Raw genomic sequence first — 15,645 nt, forward strand, 5'->3', positions numbered from 1 at the left:
TAGTAAAAAAATATTAGAAACTCATAAATTAAGATCAAAGAACCATTGGGCTACAGGAATGGACACAGGGTTACACGCAATAATCTTATCTGCTTCGTACTTATTATCTTATTTGTTTCAAAGAAGAATTCAAAGCAAAAGACAGTAAACAGAACAAAAAGTAGAGTGTGGTGACAACAAAATGTGCAAGAAGGAATAAGGATGAGCCTCGTGAACACTCAGCGCTTAAAAGACTCAGGGGAACCAGCATACATAAAGCATGCATATTCAGACCCAGACCAACCTGCATACATAGCGCACGCGCACAGACCCAGACCAACCTGCATACATAGCGCATGCGCGCAGACCCAGACCAACCTGCATACATAGCGCATGCGCACAGACCCTGGGGGAACGAGACCTACGGACACTGCCCTGTTACTTTGTGTCTCTGTAGTATTACCTTTTACAACAACCCTCAACTGTGTCAGTTAACACAGAGCTCTGTGTCAAGGACCCCGCCGCCCCTTCCACCCTACAGGAGCATCCTGCTCAAAGTCACTCACAGCCCACACTCGACTGTGGAGTGGCGATAAAAGGACTGGAATCACAAATGTCATCACCTTCGTGACCCCATCCCCAATGCTCACCCTAGCTCCACGCCTCCAGGTAGGCTTTCAGCCACAGTGGTGCTCCCTGGGAAAGTACTAGAAATACCCGTCCCCAGGAGCCACCCAGACCTCCAGAATCTGAAAGCCTGCGAGGCGCCCTAGACGTTGAGGTTGTTATAGTCTTCTAGGTAATTCTGACTGTTCTACCTAGAAAGCCTCGCCCGCACGTCTGTCTCACATAACACAAGCGGGTCTTTTCTCTATTGTGTAAAATGAACAGCTAGATAAATAGTCATACACCCTAAGCGTGCGTTACTACTGCAACCATCCCATTTGCAGTAAATCCAACAGCAATGAGAGTTCAGTGTCCAGCAGCAGATGATGCAAGCAAGCAAGCAAGCAAGGCGCAGAGCAGTGCGGTGACTGGGAGGTTACCTTGGTACACGGAGGCACAGTGTCTTTGCAGCCCTTGTGTGTGTTGGCCTTGCAGTCTGAAATAGAAGACACAAAGGTTTCCATCTGACTCAAATGAATCTGAAGTGAGGTCACATCATGCTTTTATGGGTCATTATAAAACTGACACAAAGACGTACACATATTAAGAAGCCAAATACTTAAAATATTAAGAGGATACATATAAAATATACATACATATAAAATATTAAGAAGCATACATGGGAACTTTGAATTCCGTGGACATACTTCTAATCGTCTGTCATTATCTTATAAGTTATAAAGCCTGCCGTTGTGTATACTGGACACCCCTGGGTCTACCTGAGAGCTCACTTCCTGTACACTGTCCTCAGGGATTTCTAAGGCTTTCCTGGTAGCATTCTTCAACTTTAGCACCAGGCAGACTGTCTATGAAGATGGGGAGGAATAAACTCACAATAACGCTGAGGGGGTGGGGGACCACTGTCAGCTTCAACAGGAATTCCTATTAGCAAGAAACGGGGCCTAGAGAGAGAGCTTAAAGTTAGCAGCACATACTGCCTTGCCAAGGACTGGAATTCAGTTCCCAGAACCCACATCCAGTGGCACAACCCCTGTAAGTCCAACCTCAGAGTATCCAGACACTTTTCTAGCCTCTGCCGGCAACTGCACTCACTCACTTGTGCACAAACCCCTCTCCTACGGCCACATATACATATGTACAATTTAAAATAAAAACACATCTTTAAAAAGGAAAGAGACTGGAAACAGGAGAATTATATGAGAACAGTTTGCCACTTGCTCATGTGGCCTCATGTCTCTGGAGGAAGGAAAGACTCAACTTCTGTCCACAGGGACAGAGACTAGGGACAGAGACCAGGTTGCCTCTGTATACACGGGCATCCGTGGGGCCTGTAGTCTGGAGGCTGTTGTGTTTCTTTTCTGGCCTACTTCCCATTCCTCACCACCCTCTCATCACATACCGGTACCCTGCATCTCACAGGAGGAGGAACGTCTTTGGGAATGGGTCCATAAAAGTCCCATTTCAGCCCACCAAAGCCACACTGCAGAAGAGCTAGCAGCCGGATTGTGAGCCAGGCAGGAAGCTCAGAGATGATCCCCAAACTGTCCTTCAGTGGTCTTAAAAGGCATTTCGGCCAGCGACCTAATACCAATGAGCAGAGCGAGGCAGACATTGAAATCCAGTGTCTTTTCTCTTATTCCCAACCAGGAGTATAAAAGGAGGGCAGAGGAGAGGGGATAGGGGAGGGGAGAGAGGAGGGGAGAGAAGGGGAAAGGGGATGAAGGGAGAGGAAGGGGGAGGGGGAGGGGAGGGGAGGGGAGAGGAGGTGAGGTGAAAGGGGAGGGAAAGAGGAAAGAGGGGGAGGGAGGTGACAGGGGAGGGGAGGGAAGGGGAGAGGGGATGAGGGGAAGGGGAAGGGGGAAGAGGGGGAGGGGATGGGAGAGGGGGAAGGGAGGGGAGAGGAGGGGGAGGGGAGGGGAGGGAGAGGCAGAGATTATGAGACCCCACTGAACAAGCTCACAGGGAGAGCATCCACTGGGCCTCAGGCCTGGAGACAGAGATGTAAAGTGAGGATGCTTAAAATGTGCCTCTGATATGACAGAAGAAGAAAGAGGGTTCCATGAAATCCAACCTGAGGGCTTGGAGAAAGAAAAGGCTATGGGCGGGCCAGCTGGATGAAAGGAGAGTGGAGTTTTGTGAGACAGACCAACTGTCAGGCAGGTGAAGGGCATGGACAGATTCCCAATGGCACAGGGGCAGATCCAGGCCCCAAGATATCAAAGCACGGCTGTGAAATCCAACCTCAGAGATCCCCAGGACGTGGGGAAGAAGGCTATGATTATAAAACAGGGAACGGCATACAAAGACAGAGATTGGAGATGACCGTTGTGTAAGGAAAAAAAGTCGGAAAAACAAAATCAGAATAGTAACAGCCCAAGTTACATTAGAAAAGGATCTCATAACGCTGAACAGGCAAGCTCAGGGGTAAACGGAAAAGTTCTGCTATTTCCTATCCTAACAAGAATAATAAAATGATACACGCTATGGACACATGCTGGCAGTATCCATGTGATGGAAAGTTTAAATGTATTCTGTTATATAGGCAGAGAAAAGGGGGTTCCTAACAAAGGACTCGGGTCCCAGATTCTCCCGAGATAACAGTAAGTTCGCAACTGTATTGGACGGAAGCTTGAAGGGAAAGACTTGGGAGTATGGTGTCATTTAGCCAGATAAATTACACTTTGAGTATGAAACAAGCGAAGTGCATAAAGGTTGCTAAAACCTACCCCAGCGCATCCTAGACTGAGAAGGAATAGGGAGTAAAGACTGAAGATCGGGTTGACAAAAGGTCTTTGTTTTTGTTCTTAAGATCTTGTTTTCGTTATAATTATGTCTATGTGTCTGTACATGGGGATGCTCTGTCGAGTGAAGGCGCTCGCAGGGGCATCAGATTCCCTGGAGCTGGAGTTACAGGTGACTGTCCAGTGTGGATTGTGTAGACAAACTCAGTCCTCTGCAAGAGCAACAACATTCACTCTTAAGTCACCCAGCCCTCTCTCTAGCCTAAAAGCAAGCAGTGACCCAGGCAAAAACAAAAACAAAACAAAAAAAGCCTGCTGGGCTTGAAGATGTACATTTGTAATCTCAGCACTTGGAGACGAAGGCAGGGGCATCAGGAGTTCCAAGTCAACCTTGGTTACATATTAAGTTTGAGGATAGCCTGGGCTATAAGAGACCTTAGCACAACAAAACAAACAAACAAAGGCAGGCAGGCAGGCAGGCAGGCAGGAAGGAAAGTAGGAAGGAAGGAAGGAAGGAAGGGAGGAAGGAAGGAAGGAAGGAAGGAAGGAAGGAAGGAAGGACAGAAAGAAGCAAGGAAGGAGGTAGAAAAGGAGGGAGGGAGAATGGTTTCAAAGCTATTGTAAGTATATACAGAGAGCTAAACCAAAGCATTAAATCGCTCCTGAAACAGCCAAGTCAATTCCTGAAATGCTCAGCCTACAATATAAAAAAGAATGAAATAATACAACGATTGGATATATCAACAGAGGGGAGAAGGAGGCCCACATAAGGAAGGGAAACTATTAAATTATGAGCCTTACGTAGCCATAACACGACCATTAGTAGATATTAAAATCCCTATCTTGCCAAATCACAGGAAACAATAAAAGCAGACAACACATGGTCTAAAGAGCCGAGCCAGACAGTGAGGAAAACAGCCAGGAACCATCAAAGATAGTTGGAAGCAGTAAAATCAAATGTAAGTAAGAACAACCCTTTGTTATAAAACAAGGTCTTTCCGTTACATTACAGATCCTCTCGAGCTAAATTAAAGGCACACACCCCAAGAATGAAAACCGCAGAAACGGTTCTGTGACACACACACACAGCAAAGGAACAAACAAGCGGAGCACATCTGAGAGAAGCAGAACTCGGTGCAGGAGGCAAGAAAGGACAAAAGATACAGCAATACGGATTAAGGTTCATCCGTGATGAATGCACGTAAGAGGGCCTGTTCACCAGGTAGTGTCACATCACAGTACGCACCAGCACCTAAGCCAGGTGACATGAGAGTACAGAGACATTGCTACAATGTCTGTGAACTGTTAGCAACCAGGAATCTAACAGAGAAAATGACAGCAAGACTTTGAGTACTTCTACAATGTACTGTCTTACATCACATTGGTCTATAATATTAGAGCTATTAACCCTTGTGTATAGATGATTATATTCCAAACGCAGTGGAGACTGCCCGTGTCACAGTCGACAACCCAATGTCAAAGTGTGACAGTAATCCAAGTTGAAGGGGCCAACAGTCCCCTCCCGATGAAAACCTTCTAAGTCCCCAAACTAATTCCAAAACACCACCGTAGTATAAAGAGAACTAACAAGTGTACACTTAAACTCACAACCTGGTTGTAGAATTTAATCTAAGGGGCTACTTAGCAACGTAGACAGATCTGTGTGGAAACAACTTTCCATTTATGTAGTAAAAATATAGAAAAAAAAAGTACACCATGAGAAATAATGAAATACTCTTGATAATATCATCAAATGCAATCTCAGATTAAACGCTGATGCAATGTTTTGGGATTAGAAGAGACTCTAAGTAATGAATAGCTGCTGAGAGAGGAGCAATTATACGTCCCCGGGATGAGCCCTCTAAGTGGCTACCCAATACCACATGCTCACCCTCAACACAAGAGCAACAGTAGATGGACTCAGGTAGTATCTGTACATTTATATGAATATTCATAAAAATAATTAAAGAGAAAGGGAAACAACAGAGACAATGCACGAGAGTAGAAGGGCTTGGAAGTGGAGGAGGGGAACAGTGGGGTAGCAGGAGATGACGGCAGGGAACTAAAGGTGATGAAGGTATATTATCCTCATGTACAGAGGGTCAGAACCCATTAATCTGAGCGATATTAAAGGCTAATAAAGTGATAAATTGACAGCAAAGCTTTTGCTGGTAGAGGAATTTGAGGTAATTTAAGTTTCCATTCGTACAGTATATCCTCTGTAAGTCTTCATACACTTATTTTTTAAAGTAATATCTGGTTTGATGGCTGAGTGAGTCTTCAGCACTTTTGACTGCAATGCCATTAACACCCACTTAGCGGGCTCAACTGGAGCAGGTCTTCCTTACACAATAGTTTACCTTAGGAGTCATTAACCGAACATAAGTGTTAAGGGTCAGCTTTGTGTTGGCACCAGTGGGGGCTGTGAAAAATTACTCTGCCCTCCCTTTCCCCTCCCAGAACTTATGGTGAAAGGGACAGATAAGACAATTGACCCGGGAATATGCCATAATGTAGATGGTGTAAATAACAAGGCTTCTGGGATTCCATGATGAGGAAAAATGGTAAGCCAGGCACCGCGTGGCCAGGCCTAGGAGGTGTTATCTGACGGGCTACAGGGCTTACTGAAGGAAGACCCTCAAAGAGAGAAGGCACTAAGACAGGAGCATGCTGGTTTGTGAGAAGAAGGGTGAAGATGGCAGTGTCCTGGTTAGTTTTTTGTCAACTGACTCAAGCTAAAGTCATCTGGGAGGAGGGAACCTTCATTGGGAAAATGCCTCCATCACATTGACTTCTGGGTATTTTTGTAATTAATGATCGATGTGGCATGGCCCAGCCCACTATGGGCCATGCTACCACTGGATTGGAGGCCCTGGGTTGTACAATAAGCCAGGCAAGGGAGCCACAGAGAACAAGCCAGTAACGGTATTCTTCCATGGCCTGTGTTTCAGTTCCGGCCCTGCCTCAGCGCCTGTCTTGGCTTTCCTCAGTGACAGACGGTCAACAGGGACTTCTTCCTTCCTTCTCTAGGTGCTTTTGCCATGGTATGTTGAGGGCCAGAATGATCCAGGACTTTCCTTGAGGCCCTCAATGTAGAGGAGGAACTTAGTCCCTTGTTTAAAACCAGGTACATGCTTGGCAAGGCCAGGAATAGCTTGGGCCAAGGCTTTAGGGGAGTTACAGTTTTCTGGATCCTAAGAATTCATTTCCCCTTCCTTTTAGGGCTGTGGTTGTTTGTCCCAGGGCTTGCATACCCTGTCTTTGATGCCTTTGAAATGTCCCTCGTTCCCATTATGCAACAATGCTTGATTCGCTTCCTTATTAGCTGATTTGTTCCCACAGTATGATGGCTTTCTGCTGACTGTGTTTCGGTTCTCTCCTGCAAACTGTATGGAAGATGCTGTATTTCTTAAGAAAGTTGCTCAGCATAAAATATGGCTTTAGGTAAGACCTCCTGACCTTCACACTTTCCTGTCTTCTTTGTTAACAGAGTTTATCATGGCCATAGAAGACAAACAAAGAGACCAATTAGGATGGTGGCTTTAGGTGAGTGAGAGTCGTGATGGATGATGATGGGTTTGAGATACACATTGGAAACAGAGTCCAGAGAGTTGCTAAAGGACCAGTTGCAGCATGCAAGAGAAAAGGAGTCATGAACAAACCCTCTAAAGTCTTGTCCTGAGTATCTGTCTGAGGTGATGGGTGGATCAGCTTGACAGCAAGCACTGAGATGGACTCCAGATCTCAGTTTTCAGCATGTAACCTTCAAAAGCTGGGAGATGTCCAGCAGACAAAGTAGACAGGCTTAGACTTAAGAGAGTCGCCAACTAGATAAAAGTACCGGATGACCAATGTTGACCACTGCAAGGCAATTGCTCTATGATATGCGAGGCCCTCAAGAAAAGATCTGTGCAAACATGCTTAGCAGTGACTTTCTTTATCCCTGGGAGCTTACAGGACAGAAAGACAACATGTCACACACGGTACTCAAGGACTTACTGGCACACTGGAGTGACTCTTTCCCCAGGAGTGTTTTGTCACAACCGGAACACTGCAGAACTCCAGAGAACGTTCCCGGGACAAACTGATGTCGATTGAGTTTTTCTTTATCTTTAGTGTCCTTGTTTTTCATCTTCAAAAGCAGCAGTCACGATAGAAAAAGTAGGAATAAACGTAAAAAGGAAACAATTGTCATCGAACACTCTTACAGAACCCATGCATTAATGTGAGCTGACCCCTGCATGGGCTTGCCTTACTAATCCTGATGACCTGACAAGAATCCTAAGAAGGGGCACACGCAGTCAGAGGCAGGAGATCGAAGGGGAACACCTGTGGAAACTACGGTAACTGCTGAGGACAGAAGCCGCCTACGCTCTATAGCAGTTAGGCACAGACAATCCGTTACCTTAGATTTGTTCCGAGGACTGGTCATCCTGTTCATGAGGAAGCTGAAAGTCCGGCTCACTTTGTGCTTTTCGGACTCTGCTTTGGCAGGAATGATGTAGTCGTCCCATTCTTCTTCCTGAATTCTACAAAGAAAGGACTCTGTGACCAGGCTTTGCAGGGCTAAAGGGGGACAAAGGACAGCACGGATGCATGTTCGTACGTACATCTGTATGGGTGCGGTTGGATTTTTGCTTTAGGTTTAAATGCTTCTAAAGAGAAAAATGGCAACTTCTTAACTAAAAAATGAATCATATGGACGGATGAACACACAGTAACGAGATTTGATAAAGCAGAGGCTAACAACCGTAGAATCTAAGAGTTGAGTAGTCACCATACCCTTACTTCGACTTTTCTGTATTTCTGAAAATTATACAAAAGTGCTTGGCAAATGCACCTGTATAAGCTTACCCTGAAAACATGCCAAAAGGACTCTCCTCAGACAGAGAAGCCGACTAACAGTCATGAAAGCAGACTTTATTATTTATCTTGGGAACAGTGATGGTTTGCAATAGGACGGGCATTTCCCCGGTTGATGCCAGTTGAGAAACAGACTGCGTCTGTAGGTTCAGCCTGTCCCACTCAGCCAGCTGCATCTCATCTTAAGAATGTAGGTCACAGAGGAGCTGAGGCTACCCAGGCTGCACACTGGAAGTAACTGAGCCATGATCACTTTGCCTTCCCCTAGTCCGTGTAGCCATTCCTGGAGGGAACAGACTGAACTATCTCGAATAAAACAAAATTAACTCCTGGTTACTCATCTCTACTTCTATTCACCACATCACAGAAGACTTTATCAATAAACTATTAGTTTTTGTTACAAATCTGTCAAGTTGACTGCACTATACTGCGTTCTTCAAAATGCTATAAAACTATGCTAATTCTTAGCCCCAGGGCAGAGGAGACTTAAACCTAAGTGCTAACAAACTAACACGATATTAAGGAGCTAGAACCCACCAGTCCTGGTGGAACAGTGGATAGCACAGGTGTGAGCCACTGTTGAATTATGGGAGCGGCACTGCCTCTGTGCAGATGCAGGAGAGTGTTTCATTCCAAGTTTTAACCAAATTCCACTGTGCAGTGCCCCTCTAGCACTTAGCTGCTTTGGATAAGAACTAACTGAACTTAAATGACTTTTAAATTTATAAAAGTCAGAAAAGATTCTTTTCAACATCCCCTAACCAAAAAAAAAAAATGCTCAATTTCTGGTATGAGGTAGATGACCAATAGACTTGCTAACCATAAAATCTTATAAACTTTATTCTTACAGAAACTCTCTTGATACTTTTTCAATAGGCGAACATGTATTTCAAATGTGCTAGGAATGTGGATCTTCAGATCTTAACCTTAACCAATTTTACTGATAACCTATTATTTTCAGTGAATTGATTTCTAAGTATTAAAGTAAATTCCCACTATGCAAATGGAGGACCGATGTAGTAGGACTCCCTTTAAGGCTGAGATGTTTTAGAAGTAATTTAACCAGATGCATCAATGTAACGTGGACGGTTGCTACAGTGACGTCTATACTATGTAACCATCGGTGAACTGGGAAAGGGGCTTCTCTGTTGCAATGAGCCTACAAGGTCTGGGATGAGTCCCTTTCATGTGTCCTTTTCTCAAAAACTGACTAGTCTAAATAAGAGAATACCAAAGAAAGTGACTCCTCTAGGAATAACCTACCCAATGACCCAGGTAAAGCATCAAGTATAACAAGAAACTTCTTGGAATATCCAACAAAACACCAGGAATAGTGTCAAGGAGAAGAAAGATCTGCCCTACTGGGCCCTCTAAGTATACAAGTGAAAGGGAGAAGGAGGGAGGGAGACATCAAAAGTGACCAGGAGTAAGAAAGTCACTCCCACACACCCTAATCAGGTGACATCACTGTATGAGCTGTGACTTCACCAAGTGTCACACTGGCTCTTATCTTACAACCTCCTAACAGAGAATATTTTTAATTAAAAAAATCTTAATAATTAATCCACTATTACTACAATTATTAGAAAGACAGAATTCTAAAGATAGTGAATTGGCTAGCAAGATGGTTACAGTGTCTAGAACAGACCACTTAAATATAAACCACTTGAAACAGCGAGAGGCACGTATGGTCACCCAATAATTGTCAGTTACTACTGCCTCAGCTGTCACCAATGTCATCATCCTCTTTGTCACAATGCCATTTCTGTCCCTTGTTCTGCAATAACCTCAGGGACTACTTCCATGGGTGACTCATGCCAGTTAGGTACCCAAGGCCAGCAGAACTTGGCCATCCCACTTATAGCCTTGGTTTCTTCCCAAGCTTGGCTATGGTGCCAGCTTTACATTTTAAGATGCAGAGCAGCTCCAACTTCAAGCCTCAGATCCACACAGTGATTAGAAGCCCGGCAGTGCTGAGGGCAGCTCCTGCTTCAAGCCTAGCACTACTAAGCCGAAATCTACCGAGGGCAAGGGCAGGCATGTTTATGGGCTTTGTACAATAACCACCCAGGGGAAGGCTGCTGCAAAGTCTTCTTGGGGTCGATCTAGAGAAAAACCTGCCATCTCTGAAGCCTCTCAAAATGTTCAACTCTGAAAATAACCTAAAATGGAACCCTCCTGTCCCCAACCCTGCAGCTTTACCCCTGAGGATGGAAGGCAGTCATTTGGAAGGCTGCACTGAGTCAGGGAGAGAGAGCAGTGGGTCTTGCACAGCTTACTACTCAGAAATCTCTCACCAACCCTGGGCACATAGGAAACATGATGCATAGACATCTCCAAACCCTGCAGAAGTGGGAACCCTCAACGTACCTTTTTTCTCCCGGTGGCTCCTGGAAACTATATGATCTCTGTTCTGTAAAATACAAAAAATTAAAAAGGGAAACCTAAGACAAACTGCAGTCACTTGCTAGTCTGAAATACCATTTTATACATTTCAATTAGAAAAAAAAACCAAGAAAACTGATCTGCACATAAAACTTTATTGCTTTCCCTGCTTGGAGTGGAAGAGGTCAGTTTGACGTCTTCAGGGACTGTGTTAGCATCGATAAGGGAAGCTGATACTTTGCAAGCAGTTCAGAGGGTTAGTTTTGGATACTCCTTACTGAAAGTTCAACCCTTTTGTAACACTTATCCCCCGAAACAGGGAATCAGTAACTTTTTAGCAAAGCCCTACAAAAGCCCTGAAGGCCAGCACAAAGAAGAGTCTATCTTAATGTTGTAAAATCCTCAAGGAGTCCGATCATAAATGCATTTTATGGTTGGTGGAAAAGAAAAACCAGCCCTCCCATTGGCCTTGCAGGACACAAGAGCAGGTTTTACAGGCAGAGTACGGAGTTGGAATTCTTACTGTGGATAAAGGGAGACACTGACTTAGACGGGAGAGAGGGAGGGAGCAGCCACTGAGGAGCACACCACCCACAGAGCAGTGCAATCCTTCACCAATGCAGAGTGGAGGGAGGAGGAAGGGCTAGAACTATGGGCCGGATGAGCCAGTTACGCAAAGTGTAAATAAATAACCCCTGAATTCTTGTATGTAATAGAAAGTCTACTTTGTGAAAACCAAAGGCGTTGGTAGTCATTATAAAATGTTTGTCAAATTAAGTCATAGGTCTTATAAATAAATAGGGTAACGTTCCCAAAAAATCAGAGAGCCAGCCAAGCTATCAAGCTATAAAGTCCATTATAAAGAAAACTGGTCACGATCTAATGGGAATTCCACCCATCAGTTTATAACAACTTTCAAACATATGGCGGAACTCTACAAACTCTTAACGTAGACTGTACTTGGACTCCACAGTGAGGTGGAGTTACTACTTCAATACCGACATCATTCCACCCTACAGGAATCCACAAAGCACCGAAGGAGACTACTCGGATAGACTTGATTTTAGGTAAACCAACATTAAATACTGAAGTTGCTGCCATTGAATCCTTGACTCCAAATCAATTTTGGGAAAAAGAAAGACTGAGAAGTCACAGCAAGTAATCCTTCAGAACTAACGAGGAAGACAGAAGATGGCAAATAAGAGCTAGAAGGAGGGACTGGAGAGGTGACTCAGGGCTTTAGCAGAGAACTGGAATCCAGCTCCCAGCACTTGGATTGGGTAGCTTACAACTGTCTGGGTACCCACACAAATGTAGCACACATACGTATATACTCAGGCACATACCTATACATGTAAAATAAATATAAATAAAAGGGTTTTTTTTTTAAGAATTAAAAGGGAGAGATGGCTCAGCAATTAAGAGCACTGACTGCTCTTTCAGAGGTCCTGAGTTCAATTCCCAGAACCCACATGGTGGCTCACAACCATCTGTAACCCACGAGATCTGACATTCTCTTCTGGCCTCTCAGGGCACAAGACATACACATGGTGCGCATACATGCATTCAAGTGAAACACCTACATACACTGATTAATTAAAAGGTTTTTTTTAAAAAAAGAATTAAAAATAGTACAAATGAATCCTAAGTTTGAGTGTCCATAAAAGGGAGCATCTCACCTCCACACCCCCAACCCCGGGAGCAAAGGGAGATTTGGTTTCTCTTTAAATAAAGATAAATTTAGTATTATTCAAAATTCATTAGAAGAGAAGTAACAGCAACATAAATACCAGTTTACTTTTGATTCATTGTAGCAAACTGAACAAGAAGACATCTGAATGTGTCCTGGAACTAGACAAGCTTTCACACCTGTGTTTTTGGTTACATAAACAAATGATTTCTTCTCCATTAGGAGCTAAATTATTCTTTGTAGCCATGCGGGTGTGACTGGCCCATAAATGATATCAACGGTGAGGCTGGCAATTGTACAGCTTCTGTCTACTGGGATCCGTGTGTGTGTGTGTGTGTGTGTGTGTGTGTGTGTGTGTGTGTGTGTGTGAAACTTTATTCAAATAACCCTATATTTAAATATACTGTTTAAAGACAGTCCTTTATTTACTTATAGACTAAACGGGGAAACAAAGGAATTGATGTCATCTCTTTATTCCAACTCAAACACACAGAATTAAGTTCTCATTTCAAATTTGTAATGGAAGATACTTCTTCCTTACTAAACAATTGCCTTTCAGCCATCAAATGTCACTGATTTCAAAACTTTGGGGTCAGAGAAAGTTCTAATGGTAAGTCTCCAGTACCATGCACTGTGTGGAAGATACCAGTATGTGTTCCGAAGAGCAATAGTATGAGGCCAGTCACCAACTAGGTCTAGTAATGAAAAGATGTCAAGGAACCATTTCAGAAAACAGAAGCCAAAGTTGATGGGAGACCTGGAGACCCAAGAAAGACCCATGCATTGGAGGATAGGTGAGAACAGAGCAAACTTCTAACTGCTTGACGTGGTTGCAGCCGTTTTATTCTGAGAACTTTTAGAAGCGCTAACGGCCAGTCTTCCTTCTCCACATCCCGCAGGAGAGGGGGCAGACACAAAGCAGCGCCTGCCGTGTGGCTCGTGCATCTCTCGCTTCTTATCCCCGTGGCTGATCTTGCTGGAATAGTCACCACGCGTTCCACATGATGTCAAAAAAGGCAAAACGGTAATAAAACCAGCACAAAGTAAGAAAGGGAAAAAAGGGAGTAGAGGAAGGGATGTGTGAAGATTTCCTGTCTTAAATATTGCATGCCGGGAAGGAAGAGCCCTGAGACCCGCAACTTGCTGTTGGATGGCTCGTGGAGAAAAGAAAACAAGGGTGTTGTCTGATATACTGGAAGGTTTTTAATTAAAATGCAGTCCATACAGACACGAACGCTCCCAGACCAGCCTTTAAATATGACCACTACACAATAATCTGTGTGCAGGAAGTACAAAGGAATTAAATTTTAAAGCAAAGTTTAAATTGTCGGCAGTGGGTGAGGACAGCTCCCAGTAGAACCCCACACTTCTCATAAACTTCCTGTTTTTAGGGCTGAGTTCACTTTTGAAAATTAAACAGGCTCTTCCAATGGGAACCCTTTCTTGTAGCTACACTCTATTTTAATGAAGGTTCATTGTATAACAGGTCTACTTCCGCTTTTTCACATTGTTGCTCTTCCTCCTAAGGCTGAGATCCAGTTACTGGTGTTGTGAATACATTGTTATTTCAACTCTCCCAAGGCCTGGGCTGAATACGGAAGGCAGGGACTCCATTCTGCCATGCTGTGCCTACCTCTGAGGCGCTGCCTTTCCACACTGTACACATAGGTCAAAAGTAAATCTCAGAATTTACTTTACTTGAATCCTCTAAGGCCCTCAAAGTAATATGCCTGGAATTCATTCTTGTTTGCACCATTCTTGAGAGCAACATTTTATTAAAATAACACAGACATGAGCACAGATGCATAATCTTATCAAAATGACATCTATAACTTGATCAATGTTCCATGAGGAAAAGATTCTACAAAGCTTAGAAAATCCAGTTATGGAAGAAGGATTAGAACTCACCTGCGGTTCCTTCCTGTCTCATGTACTTGGACTAACTGGACTCTGCTCTGGAGTTGAACGAGTTCAAAGTCAGATGGCAGACAGGACTTACCTTCACTGGAACTGCACACTGTGAAATCGCGCACTAGCCGGGATTTTCCTGAAGAGATTTTGGGTGATGAGCAGGAGTAGGAGCGTGATCGGATCCCAGAAAGCAGGGACTCCTAGGAAAGTCCATGGTATTACCAAATCACTGTCATTGAAGAAAACCCCAGCTCACACATTTCATCCATCGTTATTTGTCCTGGGGATTGAACCCAGAGCCTCATGGATGACAGGAAGGACCTCTGTCACTGAACCCCAGACCACATGCCCCAGACCATGCTCTACAGCTAAGCGTTGTCTTCCTAAGTTACCCAGGGTGGCAATGAGCTTGGGACAGTCTGTCGAGGTCCCCCACGTAGCTGGTTAAGAGACCTGCACCATGACACTTAATATATGATCTTAATTATTTGTTCTGTTCGCCTCTCAAAGCTTCTTTAGTGTCCTTCCTCCTTTTTTGTTTAATGCTTTGATAAATGTAAGCTCTGTGGAATAGTTCTCAAAAGTTCTCATACATGTAAAAGAATATCTTTGAGCCATTTCAGCAGCTTGGTTAAAAATGAGAAAATGAAGTCACATGGCTTTTTTCTCTGAGTGTTCAACTGTGGCTTTAATTCGTTTTTATGTGGATTATTACTTTTTTTTTGTTCATTTATACTTCAGTATTCAGACAAAATGCTACACTGAGACCTTAATTCTTAAGCAATTTTAGAAAGTGGGAAAACACCTACTTCTAATTATAAGAGGTTTTCTGCTTTCAAAGGGCTGTTTATAGTTTTAGGTATAGCTTCTAGGGGGAGGCCTTATGAATCCTGTTCAACTGGGCACATTGGTTAACAGGCTTTCCAACCGTACTTCCCATAGTGATGTTATCAATGCTTTATAGGATTTTAAAATAATTCCTTTCATATGACCCGCCATTTTCGTTCCTGTTTCCCAATTGCATGTCATTTCTATTATGTTTGCAACATATATGAAAGCGCAAGACGGCAAGATAATTAGAACATTGCTTTCTTATGTGTTCTGGAAATGTTAGAGGAATATGCTATAGAAATCCACTAAAGCCCTTTATGGTGGTATCTAAGACAGAGGTCTTAGCATTGACCCTGCCCATGTATTTCTGAGGTACAACTTATGATGAGGGTTAAGAGAAAGTGATGCAGAAATCTTTACTAAAATTAAGGCATCGCAAAGCACTTATGTGGGAGCTGGCCTTGCCTATCCTTCCTGAGTGAAAACACATGGTCCCTGGGCAGTCATTGGTTAAAGGGCTCAGGGCAAAGCTGACCCAGAAGCCTGGCCTAGGTTCAAAGAGCCTTGGCCGAGCTGCTTCATCTGGATGCATCCACTGGGGCCAGCGGCTGAGTGGAT

At 43.9% G+C, this 15,645-nt stretch overlaps 1 protein-coding gene across 6 annotated transcripts in view; it reads right to left on the bottom strand.

Annotated features, from left to right (window-relative positions):
* Arhgef28 (Rho guanine nucleotide exchange factor 28) overlaps positions 1 to 15,645 on the bottom strand; it is a 296,466-nt gene that overhangs the window by 74,529 nt on the left and 206,292 nt on the right. For all 6 annotated transcript variants that reach the window (XR_010063623.1, XR_010063622.1, XM_039102531.2 and 3 more), the window contains 5 exons: positions 14,285 to 14,396; positions 10,581 to 10,623; positions 7,753 to 7,876; positions 7,347 to 7,479; positions 1,026 to 1,081 (listed from right to left, as the gene is read on the bottom strand). Coding sequence is in view for 4 of the 6 variants with exons in the window: in XM_039102531.2 (XP_038958459.1) it covers positions 1,026 to 1,081; positions 7,347 to 7,479; positions 7,753 to 7,876; positions 10,581 to 10,623; positions 14,285 to 14,396 (468 nt within the window). In the remaining 2 variants the exon portion in view is untranslated. The remainder of the gene's footprint in view (positions 1 to 1,025; positions 1,082 to 7,346; positions 7,480 to 7,752; positions 7,877 to 10,580; positions 10,624 to 14,284; positions 14,397 to 15,645) is intronic.

The sequence above is a fragment of the Rattus norvegicus genome, chromosome 2 (genome assembly GCF_036323735.1).
Source record: "Rattus norvegicus strain BN/NHsdMcwi chromosome 2, GRCr8, whole genome shotgun sequence".
Classification (NCBI taxonomy): Eukaryota; Metazoa; Chordata; class Mammalia; order Rodentia; family Muridae; genus Rattus; species Rattus norvegicus.